The sequence below is a fragment of the Acanthopagrus latus genome, chromosome 11, assembly GCF_904848185.1.
Source record: "Acanthopagrus latus isolate v.2019 chromosome 11, fAcaLat1.1, whole genome shotgun sequence".
Taxonomy (NCBI): domain Eukaryota; kingdom Metazoa; phylum Chordata; class Actinopteri; order Spariformes; family Sparidae; genus Acanthopagrus; species Acanthopagrus latus.
The window spans coordinates 11,968,294-11,984,948 of NC_051049.1; the positions used below are offsets into that span (position 1 = coordinate 11,968,294).

The window sequence follows — 16,655 nt, forward strand, 5'->3', positions numbered from 1 at the left end:
GTTACAAACTGAGATGACAGCTGAGAGAATCACTTAGCACCTTGAAGTTAGACCCAGATATTTAAAACCACAAGCAAGGTACTTTGAAAATGCACTGGACAATACATAAACCATTTATGTTTATTCAAAAAAAGGATTCACATTTTCATTGGATTTCATTGATAAAAAAAATTCTCCTATACAAAAAAACACTGAATAACCTCCAGACAGATGTGTGTATTATACTTAGTATTAAAACAGCACTACATCCGAACCATCCAATAAAAAATTTACCAAAAATGGCTTTGACATCCTTTTATAAACTGTATCGCAAAAGGTTCCTGGTGTTAGGTCTAAAACCACAGAGTAAGAGGAACATCTTCATCTTTTTTTTTTCTTCACAACTAGGCACATAAACTAGTGGCTGCATTCAGAAGTTTCCTGAAAACAGTCAGGCTCTGTTCAAATTTTAAGCAAAAGAAAATTCTAAAAAAAAAAAACAAAGTATCTTTTGAAGTCTTGACCTCCCACAAAAGTCTCTGTCTGGTTTACAGTACATCTATGACCATAATGGAAACTTTGAAATGATTGTGACTTCTTTTTCTATCTTCTTTTTTTTTATATAAATGATGTAAAATATGAGAAACCTGTTTAGCTAAGTGCAGGATTACACACCATTTTTGGATCTGTGTGTTTGTGTTAGTATAAATATGGTGGATCAAAACAAACCTAGAAAACCGATGGTAAACATCAACAGCCAGCAAAATAATCATGCCAGACAAAAGAAATAAATCACATGGTTCTTTTCCCATATGTGAAAGTGCATACACTTTTACACTAGAAGACCAAAGTGCGACAAGAGGGTGCCCCATAAGTCCACCACTGTTTCATAGTGATGCCTTGTGCCGTAGTCCAACAGTGGCATCTGTACATGTTAAGGTCCTCATGTTTGTTTGGGTAAAAATGCTTCTATCATATTCATCTCAGCCTGTGCGTCCGTCCTGCGAGTTTGACACATACCCTCTCAGTAAGGCAGAGGTCAGCAGAGAATACAGAGAAGAAAAAAAGAAAAGAAAGAAGAACAAAAGCGTGACAGAAAAAAAGGCAAGTATCTGAGTTGGCTCAAGAGAGGAAGTAAACAGAGGTCTTTTTCTAGTCCCCCATGCCTTTTCGGTGAAGAACTGACATACAAGCATGTCCTTTCATGTCCACGCCATCCCTGAACAGGCTGGGATGCATCCGGTTTTGATGTTTAGCCCTACAGTACTTGCTCTTAAACGTCCAGACCCCCTCCCCACACACATAGAGTAGATATGGAGAAGTGAGTGAGAGAGTCAGCAGTTCAGAAAATTGGCTGCACATTGCTCAGGAGGTAGTGCCTAGTGTTGCACCCTCCTCTCCTCTGCGTAGGATCTTGTGCAGGCCGGGAGACATGTAGTAGGGCCTGGAGGAAGACCCGTCATTCCTCTCCAGGTCTTCACCTGAGACCAGGTCCCAGAACAGGAGAGGAAGAGCAGGAGGAGCAGACAGTGTGCAGAGTGACAGACAGAAAAGAGACAGGAAAAAGCAAAGGCTTAGTAGGGGAAAATGTCAAGAAGGTCATGCAGGAATTAAAGAGTGAGTTTGAATCAGTTTCACATTTAGAGGCAGTTTTCAAGAAGGAAAGACTTAAGATTCAACTGCTGACAGGTTACATGAATTTAAATCTTTAACCATCATAGGAATACTCAACACATGTTGTCATATTCTCACACTGTGTCATGTAAAGAACTCAACATAATACTTACAAAAGCACAGGAACAATGTGTCCACACACATGGCATAGACATTAAAAAAGCCATGTGCAATCATGTAGGATCCAAAAATCACCGTCTGAAAGAATCAATAGGTTGCCATCAGTGGATTATATTACCACGATTTACTCTGCATGACTGTTGTCCTTTGTGACCACAAAAATCTGCACACCAACAAAACCAAAAACAATAAAATGAATATGACCTGAGAGTCATAAATCCTTCATTAACTAAGTAAAGTCATTGGATCGAAGAAGTGTGTATTCTCTCTGTTCTAGAGACAGCTGAGCTCTTAGACACGGTGTTATAGAGGATGAGGAAAGAAATCAGTTCTCACTAACTGGGCCAATCAGTGCCAACCTTGCAAACATGTGACAAATGTAAAGGCATAAAATGAGCTACATATAAAATATGTACAGTATATTATGTGATGAAAAAGTTAATTTTCATTTCATACATTTTCCACACTGTTGCTCCAGTTTCATTTGAATCTTGTTGTCTTGCATGAGCACAGTGAATCGTCCAAGTCAGAATACAAACATATCTCAACTTGCAAGAAAGTTGACTTAGGCTCTGCTGTTATTGCTGGTACATTTACTCATCAAATAGCCCATATTTGAATTTCTTACCAGAAGGGGGACCCAGAAGTAATTTAGGGATGGCACCTCCTCTTGAATGACTGGTATCTTACGTGTGAAGAAGAAAAATGCAAGAACACCTGGAAAAGATTAAAATAAATAAATAAACAAATTAATAGCTGAGATGAGAAAAACTGGGGACACATCACAGGGTGCAAACAACAATCACATACTAAGGCCACAGTAGCAGAAATATAACATCTTTAACCCTCATGTCATCAGAAACATTGAAACACCACAAAAGTCTGTACATCAAGACATGTTTTAAAAGTTCATTATGTACTAAACACAAATACATGTGGTTTGAGGTTTTTGGACAAATCAGCACAAATTATTTACAGTAATGAAGATTATTTTAATTATGGGGCTCCAGCAGACATACTTTGATAAGCTCAATAATTATTAGCACAGAAACGGGTAACTACTAGGATACATTTTAATGTTTAAATTAAGATCTTATAAATTGAACTGAATTTAAGGCTTTCTAAAATGTGATCTAAGAGACTTCATTTGTTTTTTTATTATTTAAGACCTAAGCAAAAGCAAATCTAAACCTTTAATGACGCAAACTGAGTGGAGGCAGAGTATGTGCGAGGCAAAAATAACAGACTGAGAAGATTTATCATCATCTTAATATTCAGGAGGATGTCTCATCCTGTCTCTGCTGCACTTCTTCATCTGCATCCCTGTTGATGCCACTTCACAGGCGGCGGTTGACATGAAACTCACCGACACTTCCTGAAATAAGCAGTTTTCCAAGGAAGAGCAGAAAGTCTGTCACCTTGTCCAGGACAGCCACCCTACAGAGGAGGAAGAGAAAAGCCAGAGAATAGTGAAGGTATTGTCACGCACTGCGACACTGAGGAGAGATCTATGAAAGTACAAACAGCATTAAATAGATGACGGCCAGTGGGGTATTAAGGACAAATACTTCTTAAAACACTCAGTTCTTGATTGTTTCAAAATAACTGCTTTTATTTTGTCAGCCTGGAATGTTGACGGAGTAAAAAAGGAAGAACAACCACATACAATACATTTTACCTATCTAAATGGAAAAAAAAATTACTTTATGTATGCTAAGACTCAATGAGAGTGTGTCTCAGCAGTCATAATCTGTTCACTAACCCTTCTTAGACGTCTGGATCTGACAGATTTTAGAAATGTCTTACCGAATAATATTCCTCATCAAGAGGCAGAAAGAATCCCTAGAAGAGGTGCAGAAGCTCTTTCCATATATTGCTATCTGTAAATGAGAATGAACAGTGCTTAGTAGAGTGTATTCACAAGCAAACTAAAAGTTGAACTGCTCACAGATTGCAAACATCTAGTTCAAAGTATAGACAAACAGATTCTTAACTCACCATAATGTATGCATTCCTGTTTATAAACTTGATGAAACGTTCCAGGCAATAGAAGCAGCATCTGAGGCAGCAAAACAGGAACCGAGCGCATGCATTTTGAGAACCTGGGAACACACAGTCAATCATCAACATCTCTTTTGACGTAATCATTAAAATGTGTTAGAGAGGGAAATCTGGAGTTTCAAAAGAGTTATAGCTTACCTCTGAGTTTGTGATCCAGGTACTCGAGAACAATTCGGGCCAGCTGCACCACAGCGAGTATCAGAGAACCAAAGGCGAGAGAACCTGTGTGGTACCTGGGACACAAGAAACAAAAAGGAATAAAATACTTTTGACAATTTGTGTATATTAAAAAGATGCTTTCACATGGAAAATTGTCTTATTTGAATTTGTTTTTGACAAGGCAAGCAGGACTGGCTTGTTACAGCTCCTTACCGTATGGCTCTACTGAAAGAGGAGTAGAGCGGGCAGGCAGGGATGTCATCCGGCTTCTTCAGAGCCCAGTAGTAGGACGCGAAGGCCCCGGCCAGAGTGCACTGGCCCAACGCGATGGTAAAGTTGACCAGCCAGAGGAACACGAACAGGTTACACAGATGGAGGACTAGGATATAACGGTGGTACACACTCTCCCCACCATAGAAGGCAAACAAGCATTGTGCTCCGGGGCAAACTTTGGTAATATTGGTCTGACTGAAGGTCTGAAAGAAAGCAACAGATTGATGTGATATAATGCTTGCTTAAATGTTTCTGATACACTTTAAATTAATCAACCACAGAAAAACAAACATGTTGGCTTTTTCTGACATTCTACATTTTTTTCTATATTAATCCATCATCATCCATGATCCATCTGATAAATAACATTCGTCAAATAAACCCCACTACTGTGAGCTGTATTGACATTAGAAACACAGCTACCAGATATTACTTTTAGGTAATAAGAAGAAGCTTTTACATGTGCTTTGATTGATTGCTCTGATTACATCTGGGAGTGTGATGAAGTGGCAGAGAAATGACACAGTTATGAAAACAAAGAATCAGCGATGCTAGAATTAAAAAAACAACAACAACAACAACAATAAAACAATAACAATTTCACCATCAAATGAATTTCATTATGTAACAGAGTAGTGGACTAACCTTTGGACGGCATGTGAGGTTGGCATACATGCATGCATCATCAGTAGGTGTGACCTTGTAGACTGCGTTACCGGATGATGCCAAGAAGCTGAGGGCAAACTAGTTAAGGAAATGGGAAACGTCTTCCACACCACAATCATTGACTCCTGATAAAATATAGTCAGTTTTCTTTTAATACTTCTTATTCATAAAAGCATTACAGAAGCATCAGTATTCCTGTACTTCTCTGGGTAAAACAGCTCATCAGTGAGATGCAGTAGGAAGGATACACAGCTGTGACAGCCCAGTAAGCGATGCAGATGGCCAGAAGGAAAAAGGTGATAATGGGGTAGAAGAGAGTGGTCATGATGTGGCTGATGGCCCTAAAAACAAGACAGATTGAACATCTTCCTCAATTGTGTGTCATATGTATGATTCCAATGAGTAAAACACACAGTTTAATTTTAAAGGAGACAACATAGCTTTTATCTGCACTTACTTGCTTCCCTCCTCCAGTAACGCAATAGCAATGCGCAGCCTCATCCTCAGAAATATCACCATAATAAAAAGGATGACCTCAATCACAGAAAGTGAGATCACTACAAAACAAATATGTTTAATTATTTGTCAATGCACATATGGCAGATCTGTTTTAACATGTGACTGTAGCATTCAAGTGTGAAGTAAAGTCATGGTAGTGGATGACAACATACTGAAGATGAGCCACGTTTGGCTGAGCTGAAGGTAAATGCTGAAGTCTGTGTGGAGGCCGATATCAGAGATGGCGACATCAGCGCCCGGCTTCCCGGTCAGGGTGTCATACTCCCAGTAGCAGTGCCAGATTCCTGAGAAACACAGAGAGAGAATAAGAGCCAGAAAAGGAGGCAACAAGGCAAGAAAAAACTAAATCTACCTCAGGCTGCCATTACAAACAAACTGCTCACAGCTGAGAATGTACACTAATATTACCGCATCAAAGTTGTATGCCTCCATGTACCAGTCAAGTAGCTGTTCTTGAGTAACAGCACTGAATAATGGCCAGGACTTTTTTTTTTTAATTATTATGTTGTCACAGTGAGGTTCATCTTTGTCCTTTTAAAGATCATCACTTGATTATTCTATCCCAATAGTTATTCTATGAATTTTTTTTGGATCAAACGTTTATCAAGTGTTGGGTAATTGTCCAAAGTGTGTTCTGTGAGTGACCTCGACCTTTGACCACTCAAATCTAATCAGTTCATTTTTGAGTGCAATTTCATATTTCTTCCAATTTTGAAGAAGTTCCCTCAAGGCGTTTCTGACACATTACATTCACAAGAATGGGATGTAGGCTTGTACATATAATGCCTCCTGACATGGCCATTGCCGGCACAGAAGTGTAATATAAAAATGTGGGTAGCATCTCCAACTTGTATACAGGAGCTACTAGCTATGTGCGTTGCTGTCTGTGGTGTACACTCACCGTAGTTGAGCGCACCAAAGACACCGAAGACAGTGAGCCACAGGAGCACGCTCGCAGTGTAGCGCAGCAGCAGGATAAAGAGCAGACTGACCACCATGGTTATCACCAGACCACTGCAATGACATAACCATATTCATAGTGGAAACAGACCCAAATCTGACCAGAAACAAAATTAGTTTAGCCTTAATAATCTATTTAGTAGAATTATCTGTAAATTAGAATTTATCAGATCAACTGTTGCAAATTCCATCAGTCTTAAGCCTCAAGTAGGAAAGACAGTAGGAACCACTTGTATGTTAATAGTTATAGGAGTTTTCATAAGTTTTGTCTTTAATTTCACTGGATTCTCCACCCTCAGACCCCACTACAATACATAAAAACATAAAGAAAATATTCTCACATTAGGATCCAGTCCCAGGAATTTGCATAATCCTCAAAGATCTTCATGCCAATTTCTCTGGCATTGAGCAGACTTGCCAAACCTCTGAGAGGGAGAAACAAGGGGAGTAAGGAAAAAGTGGGAAAGAGAAAAGGTGACAAAAAGGAACATTAATAAGGACACAGAGGCGCTGTGGCATGTTTGTGCTTCTGCCTGCAATATTTTAGTTACTAAGGTTTGTCAAAAAACATTTTGACACTATTTATCTTCACTGTCACTGTGGAACGAAGATGAATACAGTTTCAAAATGCTTTTGATATTCTTGGCTGTGAGACCTACTTATCAGGTTATGAGAGGGAAAATATTTCTGTTTCATATTAAAGAGCCACTAAACAGCATTAGTGTTACTGAAGCACTACTGAGCAATGATTTCTTCAGTATGGCTGCAAATGGTTTAGCAGTGTGTTACTGAATGATACAGAGGCGCATCTAGTGGAATAGCACATATAAATGGATGCGATTTCTGTTCCCAATATAGGCAACTCTTCGATAAGTAATGGATTTAATGGGTTTTACCTGCCAAATTCATCTTCAATTTAAAAAAAAACAACTGTTTGACAGAATGACAAGAAAAATGACAAGAAATCTTAACTTTTCCCTGACACCTTTCCAGACACACTGCTCTATGACTCAGATAAATCTCCAAAGTACAGACAGATGAGGGGACAGAGGACAAGCTAACATTGCTCTGGGACAAACAGAACACTACAAGCTAAAAAATGATGGAGAGCTCCAATTTAGCTCCCTAAAGGTCACTGAAACCCTGTCACTGGCAAGGACTTGGCTCATGTCCAGCACGGTTACACAAACTTGCATTCTCATCTATCCATGTATCTGTATAAAGGGAGCAGACCTACAGACCACCAGGGGGCACTACATCACTCTCTATTCTATTTGACACACTGCACAGCCATTCACATACAGTTGTAGCAGATGACTTGATGTTTTGAAGTTGATTTTTGCCACAAACAGTTGTGTCAATCTGTCCTAATTCCTGTCCACTGTTGCAGGTGGAGAGACTCAGGAGCAGATTCATCACCCTGAAGGGCATGAGTGGGAAGGTTAGTCTACATAAAGCTAGTGGGCAAAGTGGAGGCAAAGTTAAAAAAGCTGAAAGAAATCATTTTTGAAACCTTTCCACTCCTTGCTGCACGGCAGTAACTTGGCTACAAGAAGAAAAAGCATTAAAGCACATTACATTTTCTGAGAAACAAACAAAAGTTGATCACAGCAAACACAGAATCATGTATGTTTAGAATATCGGCTCATTGGTTTAAATACATGATTTCTCTGCTTATCCAAAGTTTGCTTTCTTGGTCCATAAACATGTTGATAGTGTGAACTCACACAGCAGTTGTTGTAAGCTTGTAGGTGCCACTAAAGTTCTACTTATGAACTTGCGGGTAAGCTGTATTTTCATGCAATAAACATGCAAATGGCCGAATGTGGCTGGACACATTCCTGGACATCATTTGTCAACTTGTCCTACCCCGTGATATCTTTCCAGAACTCTTTGGGTTCAGAGTTGGCAGCCCTATTGACAGTATAACAGTTTTAAAACACTTTACAGGGTAGATTATTTATGTACATTTCTTTCCTACAGCAGGAAAACTGATTTCTCAATCAAATCAATGTGAGTTTGCAGGTCAAACAACAAGGATAAATAAAGGTCTTACTTGGCAGCTTCTTTGAGGTCGCTGACACTTCTCTCATTGTTGTTTCCGTCTTTGAAGAGGGTCTGATTGGCTACAGTCAAAATTCCATTTCTTGTAATGAAATCGGGGAAGCACCGCTGAAGGACTGAAACACATTTTTAAACATTTTGTTCATATCTTTAGGGCCTCGGCAAACAAATAATGAACAAATCTTTTGCGTGTTACTGTGTTCAGACTTACTCTGATATACTTACAAGGTCTGCTTGGCACGATCATGGACGGGCAGTCTTCATCTCGTATGACTTCTGTAGCTGACTGAAAGGGAAGATGATGATTCAATCAACTGAAAACAATGTGACACACTATTCTGTGTGGTTTGCTGCTGTTTGTAATTTTCGTGGTGAAACAATAATAAACAATAATTTACCAAAACTGATAAATATCACACCATGAAACTTCCTAGTTGATTACTTGCATCAAGACAATTGCTCTTTGTATTACAACTTTTTTCAAATTCAACGTTTAAATATGCAGAGCAGAAATCTGAACATTTGATAGCCAAGCCAAGCCGAACACAAAATTCTTGTTCCACCTGGTTGATACATTAGAGTAAAAGAATAAAAATGCATAAATGAGGTTATGAATTGTATGTTTTATGTAGGTAGGAGCAAAACAGGAAACTTTGGTCTATGTAAGTGCTACTGAAGTGGAGTTTTCTGGCTCAGAATATGAGAAATGAAAAAAAAGCCTTTAACAGTGAATAGTTCCATAGTTTTTTTTAAAGACAGTAGGATAAATTCTTTAACCAAGCCTTATCACCTTGAAACTTCCCCAGGTGATTACTTTCACGAGACAACTTTTTTGTATCTGGCTAATATCTGGCTAATTTGTGTAACTAAACAAACTGTTCTGACAGTTTGTTTAGTTACAGAAATTAGCCAGTCTCATTAAATATTCACTGATTTGCATTTATTTCCAACACAGAAAAAACAAAACTAAAATAAACACCTAAATGTGCATTTTGGACATTTCCTATTCACTAGTCTGAAACAGGACATGTCATGGAGGCAACAAAAGAGCACAAAATCTCAAAATTAACCAGTGAATAAAAAAAAATATATATATAATCTCACCTATGTCACTCCTTCAAACCTAACTAATCTTTTGAGGTTATTTGCTTATGAAACAGTACATTATTTTGTTTTTATTCTTGTCAACCAAATGATTTATATCAGTTACATTTTTACAAATATAAAATAGTTCTTTTTTTCAGAACAGCCACACAGACAGATCTTGCTTCAGCAATATTTAATTGTCAATGACTATGGCGTTGGTATCATTTATATCATTATTCCTGCACAACACCCAGAAGTCAGAAATGACAGAGTTGGAATGACTCCTGTCTGATGTAATCCTGTCACCCTGTACCACTCGATGATGTGGTAAGGGAAATCAGTATTTCTGTTCAAACTGTTTGAAAGAGCTGTTAGGTGCTCCCACACGCCACCTCACTCTCTGATTCTTACACACCATCTCGCCAACGTCACTGAGCTGCTGCCAGCCGACAGAAGAGGGCTGTGATGTGCATCAGTGCACCGCCAGCTCACTTCCGCCTGTCTCTCAGCGCACATTCAAATGAGCTCCTCATTATAATGACAGGTGAAATCTGAGGATGTCTGAAAGCTATACTAAGCATGACGTTCATGTCGCTTTTCAAAATCATGTTTGATCAAAAGTGCATCTACAACAAAACGAAGAATGTGTAAACTTTTGTAATTAAGACACGAGGCTCTATAAAAAAAATCTAAACATCATCCAGTTTGCAAGAAGGCAAAACAGACCTCTAACCACTTGCTCTCACCTTGCTGCCAATCTCAAAGCCCGGCTTGCAGAATTGCCTGTAATATTCCCAATTTTTGGTATTCCACGCATCCAGGAGAGTTGCAAATCTGTCAGGGCACTTGGAGACACAGAGCTAGAAGAGACAACGCCTCCTCTTAATGAGAAAGCCCATCAATCTTGCATAATCAAGCGTGGAGGAAAAGTTGGAGGGCAACATAAAGTAGTGTACGAATGTGCTGCTAGAGGGGGCATCACTCAGAGTCTTACCTGGGTTGTAGGGCACTGGAGGTTAATTAAAACTGCAGGATTGGCACATTTCAGCATGTTGAAGTAGAATAATATGGCTTTGTGTCTGTGGAGACAATCAAGGAAGACAGAGGGAGAGAGGTCTGATTATTTAGAAGGCTTTACAAGATTGAGAAATCAGTGCATTACTCGCAATGTTTTATCAGCAAGCATTTAAGCACACACATGCACGCGTGCACGTGCGTGCACACACACACACGATCAGAGAGAGAATGCGAGTGTACCGTGCCTGCCATAATTAATCACAACTCATCTCCATGTATTGTGGTGGAAGTCTTTTGTGAGTGTAAAGATAACAATGGGAAGCTGACAGACAATTTGAGGAACATAATTATTTCAGTGTACGACAGTTTAAGAACAGATGATTTTTCCACTCACGCATTGGGGGTGTTCTGGTGGCCACAGAACTGACCGTGGCTGTCGGTTGGATAGACGACCTTCCTGGGGTCGCCATGGATCCAGGCTGAAACATAACACAACAGTTTCTCTATTGAACTGCACAAACTTCAACACGTGGAGCCATTCTTGACAGACACTGCCTCATTCTACCAACTTGTGTGCACAAACGCTACTGGGCAACACATTACCTTCCTTTTCAGATTCTCTGTGGCCCTAAATTACACATGGTAGAGCTTGTCTCTTTATGTAACAGAGAAAACGTTTGGCTACCTAAAAGCATTATATTATTACTCCTGTCTAAATCAATAGTTTTCCTTTTTTTCATGTTTGCCTCTTTGTCAATTAACCAAGGATTAAAAAAACACAATTAACAAGACGGCATTGGAAATTATTTGGAGGATTGCATGTATTCATTTCAATTAAGAGGCAACATCCACACACATAGAAAAACAAAACACAAAATCAATCCAGTTTAATTTGTTTGGTTCTTTCTCTCCAGGCAGGAGTGGCTGTAACCCTGAAATTCAATTTACAAAGCAATTCTTATTTGCCCAACATGAACAACACAGCGTTAAGGCCTTTCACCTTGCCAGTCAATGAAATGTTGCACAGACGGTGAGACGACAAAGGCTTCTACGAGTGTTGGACACAACAGGGATGACGCAACTGAAAAGAACACTAAATTCTTCAGGTGATTACAGTCAAGTCAGTGTTTATTTCAAGTCACATTCATTGTCATGCCCTCTGCTCCTGTTAAATTATTGGGGAAACAGTAAGACCTTTCCATGTCCCATGCCAAGATAGAGACGTGACCCCACTGACAACGAGCTGGCACAGGACAGTACTTGGTGACACAGCAATAGGACTTCATTTCAACCTAATTTAAGATGTATATCATACTTTTGCTTAAAAGAGGGAGAAAAGACATGTGCAGTCAGGTGTGCTGGATGAAAGAGAATATGCATTTATATAGGAAGGGATTAAGGACGACAATGGAAGACAGAATGCCAGGCAGAAAGACACAAAGGGAGAACATTTAACAAGGGGAAACTAAAGAAAGAGGGGACAATGAGATAAGTGTAAAGAGCAAGAAAGAAGAGCTGATTTAGAGGACTGCGTGGCCACAGTCAGCTCGACAAAGTAGACTTTAGTTCACTCGAGTGTGATGGAGCGAATTAAATGGCTCCAAGAAAATTTGAATGAAATAAGGGCCACGGGGAATCACTGGTCATTCAGTCAAAAGCCTCGTCACGGACACCAGAACAGAGTGAGCCATACAAGTTGCGTGTGGTGGTGAAACTCCTACTTGATAAAAGAATAGCCCATTCTCTGGGGGAGCTACATTTCTTAACTCCCCCACACATTGAACAATCATACATTTTGTTGAATCACCCGTCAGGAAATTATGAATAACAAGAAAACAACACACAGATGTTTTTCCTACTTAACTGTCCGTTCACCATGTGGAGAGGAGCATGGCCGTTTCGTTTGTGATAAACTGTTGTCACTTTTCACCTTTCCACTCCTTCCAGCAGCTAGATGATTTGCTCCGTACACCGAGGCAGAGTGGGAGTGAGTGAGCATTTCACACTTCCACGCCGCAACCAGAACATATCACCACTGTTCTGCATGTGCGGATTTGTGTCATTATGAAACTTTGTGTGATGTAATCAGCAGCAATGTGTCAAACTCACCAACTGTACCCAGAGCGATGTAGCCGAGGATGACGATGATGAAAATAACACAGCAAACCACATCAGTGCAGCTCCTGGGAAAACAAAACAAAAAAACAAAATGCGTAAAAAACAAACGTGTGACATGGGAAAACCAAGATTGCAAGAGGAAATTAATTTTAGTTATGAATGGCTGCTTGTTGAGCAATTAAATGTATTAATGCGTCCCCCAGGGGAACTGGGATTCTGTATGGTCTTGAGGACAAAACAAAAGTGTTTTGTGTGTTCAACCATTTCTTGTTGGTAATCATGACATTGCTGCTGCAGGGCAGGTGAGTGTGAGCTCTATATCTGGGTGCAGTGCTTGCTACCAGGCATGACAAGGTGTCATCTGTATACTGTGTTTTTAGAGAAACTGAAGGGGAGCTCAACTGACTTTCTAATGAGACCCTGAATCCCCCCTCCCTCTTGAGTTAACTGTCCCACAGGCACAGAAGCAGCTATTTGAAGACTGCCTCTGCTGCTAGTTTAAAGCAGAGTCTCTCTCTCTCCCTCTCTCTGAGACTTTCTTCACCGTCTCACTGTCGGTCTCCCAGAACAAGCTTTCTTCTCCTTCTTTCCATGCTGAGAGAAGCTTTCAGTCCAGCCCCTTCTTTCAAAACTATTCAGACGATGAGCACTGAGCCCAGCCTCAAATAAAGCCAAGCTCCATCCACTGTGCTCAGCAGTTCAATACAAGGGACATATGCAGCCTAACCCTACAACACACACTATACAAATTGACTTTAGAACCTCATCTCCTCCAGCTTTCAACTGTTCTCCTCTTTCAGCCCGAGGAGGAAGGCCAACATCAAAAGGTGGCCTGAGCTTAGAGATGTGACAGTGTTTCCTCTGTAGTAGTTTAAGGAATAGATTGCCCTTGTTTTGTATGCAGTATGGTAACATGGTTCTATACAGGCATCACAATAATCCCCAAGAAGACAGTCAAGAGAGAATAGAGCACTGATGCACGCAGAGGATATCAGCCGAGGATCAATTTATATAAAGAACAGCTTAAATAGACATTAATGCATTTACATTAAGATGTAAACATGACTAATTAGACTGGATGCTCTATGTAACCCCTTAGATTTAGGGTCAGCCGCTGCACTGCAAATTATTCTGGAAAGCGCAGCTGCAATTAAGAGGTGCCCTTTCTTAAAATGATACTGCATTAATAACTGCAGTATAAATCTATGTTAACAGGCTTCTCTGGTAGATTGGTTTGCTCAATTTAGCAATATTGAGGATTGCAAATCTTTTTTGTCCCAACAGAACTGCTACTACTCCTTGTGTCTTATTTCAGAATAAGATGACTCTATTATCACCACTCCTTCCTGAATTACGTTAAGACTTTAGATACCCGTGATGTCAAAAATGTGAAATCTCCACTCATAACCTGTGCAGCACATTCGGAGCTGATTATAATAATATGACCCACACGCCATCTGCTTTCTATCTTCAGGCAACATCCCAACATAAGCTGAAACCTCCAACAGATGACATTGGATGACAGAAGAGCAGCTGACTGCCATGAGAAATAAGGCTTAGGGACTTGTGACACATATCAAGGTGTAAGCTATTTTTCAGAAAGCACAGCAATTATTTTCTGGAGATAATAGAGCGTCAAATAGAGTTAAAGTGGGCACAGCTCTGCCTGGTGAAAACAGTTTCAAACCGAGATTGAATATGAGGAACACAAAGAAAAACTGCCACACTACCTCCAAAGGCGATGCTGATATTGTGCATATTAACAAAGGGAGACAAGGGAGCACCATTTCATTTCATTGAAAGAAGAATAAATGGAAGAGCTGTCGGGGGTTTCCATGGCAATGGTTGCATTACTCGTCTTCGAATCCCTCCCCTTCCCTCAGCTGGTAGATAAGTTAGCCATCACTCAGCCACACATCAAAGGTGATTAAAAGGGGGGAATGTGAGGGGTGGGAGTCTGAAGACGACCTTGCCTCTCCTCCAATGTAATGTGACTGTTACAGTAGATCTGTCTTGTTTCCCTCAACTCCCTCATATAGACACGGCTGCATTATTAAGACAAAGTGCAAACACAGCACCACAGTGCTCCTGCAGTACAAAGTCACCTTTGAAGCACTGGCGAGTGGTGAAGAGAAGCTGACAAAGTGAGGAGAGTGAAAACAATTCTGCTTTGTTGTCTTATCTCAGGAAAGCAGGCCACACGGCCCAGATCAGATCCAAAAATATCGTCAAACCGCAAATCTATTTGGACCCCAACCTGGCCTCACTCCCAAACTTCAGATCTCCTCAGATGTCACCTACACATACTTTCACAGGGAGCGAAACACTCCCCTGCTTGTGTACTGTACTGGCGGGCAGTGCTGCTTTGAAAGAAACAAACAAAAGAAATCAGCACTGGAAGCTCTGTCAGGGCAATAAGAAACTTTTGTGTCAGTGTTATATTTGCAAGGCTGATTTTCAGCAGGAGCCAAGGTGACACAGATGGCAGCAATGCCACAGAGTAGCATGGGTTCCATTGTGGTGTGAATCTGCATCCTGTCCCTGCTTTGTCACAGACATTTAACAGGAGGTAATATTTGGAGGGCCCGATTTGCACACAAAAGGTATATACATATATATATATATATCATGGTCAAGAGAGCAAAGAGGGACATTAGTTCAAGTACGCTGCTTGAACACAAAGTTCTTTTAGGTAAGTTGTCACACATGCTCTGGTGACTGAAGGCACCTGATTTGCAGTTAAAATTCATTTTATGTGCACATTTAAGGCCTGCACAGTATGCAGTTCATGATTGTGATGAAAATGTCTTTCTTCTTTAGTAGATACACTGCTAACACAGATGCTAAACACCGTTTTACCTTGGTTGGATCTGTTGTACAATGATATGGACGATTTTGTTTAGAACAATTTCAATTTAATTGCAGATTGTTTAAAAATATTTTGTTTTAATTTGCCAATGTAGAAAGAACAACAAAGTTATGAATGACAGATGTGGGCCTACGTATTTCCACAAAGAACAACAGGAAAAAAAAACAGACAGTTTTCCACTTTGAACAACTCCATTGCCCATTTGTGTATAGATTTCTGCATTAACAAGGTACACTGAATCCACAATAAAATCCCTGTTGGCACCCATCATCTTTGCTATTCAAAACAATGAATCTATCAGAGTTCACTGGCTGCTTCTCAATGCATTAAGTCCCAAGGTGTGTCAGAATCAATGCACCCACGAGTAACACCAAAACTTGTTGGAGACTCTTGACATATTTTTTTTATTACATACTATTTTGGTAGACATTTACACCAGTGTTTAATAGCTGTCTGAGATTTACAATGAACCACATACACAGTAAAAGGACAATATAAAAGTCATTATTAACTGACTATATGATTGTAGAGTGGCTTATATTTGACACAGATAATACGTATATTACATTTAGTTTGAATTATCACCATGCGGTGTACGCTTCTGTCTGGCCTTTAGAAGACTGCTCAATAACCACAGACAAGGTAACTTCATTTAGTCATTGAGCGTGCATGAAAACAAGACGACCACAGAGTCAGTTCCCTCCCAGTTCTCATTAAGAAAAGCCTCTGAGCCACAGACACATCAAAGTATCCTTGGTGCCTTCAACCAGCTGTAGCAGTGAAATGGGCTGGAGAGGGTGGGATAAAGAGACACGGGAGGACTGAAACATGCCTTCACAGCAGCCTGCCAGTCTGACATTGAACATAAAAGAGATAAGAGCCTACATTACTGCAGAAAATGACTAAATCATCAAGAAAAGCCTGTGGTGAGACCCTCGAGAGGTTTTGCTCCATTGCAAAAATTCTGCTTTTCATTGTGCGTTGTCTTAAAAAGCATACTTTATTTTATCCCACATCGCATGAATTGAGTTTTGGAGGTAAAATCCTCAACCTGAATTTCATACTTCTATTTTTCTTGATGTACTGTATA

At 40.0% G+C, this 16,655-nt stretch overlaps 1 protein-coding gene and 1 long non-coding RNA gene across 3 annotated transcripts in view; both read right to left on the minus strand.

Moving 5' to 3' along the window:
• slc44a5b (solute carrier family 44 member 5b) overlaps window positions 1-16,655 on the minus strand; it is a 34,924-nt gene that overhangs the window by 2,496 nt on the left and 15,773 nt on the right. The window contains exons 3-22 of one of the 2 annotated variants that reach the window (XM_037113487.1): window positions 12,688-12,761; window positions 10,973-11,057; window positions 10,556-10,640; window positions 10,308-10,421; window positions 8,701-8,761; window positions 8,468-8,591; window positions 6,753-6,836; window positions 6,353-6,465; window positions 5,604-5,735; window positions 5,390-5,489; window positions 5,181-5,273; window positions 4,912-4,999; window positions 4,207-4,469; window positions 3,973-4,067; window positions 3,772-3,875; window positions 3,580-3,653; window positions 3,140-3,210; window positions 2,402-2,490; window positions 1,767-1,851; window positions 105-1,460 (exon numbers count right to left, since the gene is read on the minus strand). In XM_037113487.1, the coding sequence (XP_036969382.1) occupies window positions 1,345-1,460; window positions 1,767-1,851; window positions 2,402-2,490; window positions 3,140-3,210; window positions 3,580-3,653; window positions 3,772-3,875; window positions 3,973-4,067; window positions 4,207-4,469; window positions 4,912-4,999; window positions 5,181-5,273; window positions 5,390-5,489; window positions 5,604-5,735; window positions 6,353-6,465; window positions 6,753-6,836; window positions 8,468-8,591; window positions 8,701-8,761; window positions 10,308-10,421; window positions 10,556-10,640; window positions 10,973-11,057; window positions 12,688-12,761 (2,050 nt within the window). In that variant the 3' untranslated portion in view covers window positions 105-1,344. Of the gene's footprint in view, window positions 1-104; window positions 1,461-1,766; window positions 1,852-2,401; window positions 2,491-3,139; window positions 3,211-3,579; window positions 3,654-3,771; window positions 3,876-3,972; window positions 4,068-4,206; window positions 4,470-4,911; window positions 5,000-5,180; window positions 5,274-5,389; window positions 5,490-5,603; window positions 5,736-6,352; window positions 6,466-6,752; window positions 6,837-8,467; window positions 8,592-8,700; window positions 8,762-10,307; window positions 10,422-10,555; window positions 10,641-10,972; window positions 11,058-12,687; window positions 12,762-16,655 lie in introns of those variants that run through there. The other variant, XM_037113484.1, reaches the window with a different exon arrangement.
• Window positions 6,843-8,461, minus strand: LOC119028025. The gene is made up of 3 exons (XR_005077548.1): window positions 8,281-8,461; window positions 7,925-7,957; window positions 6,843-7,831 (listed from the first exon to the last, which is right to left on the minus strand). It is a non-coding gene; the product is annotated as an uncharacterized LOC119028025 (long non-coding RNA).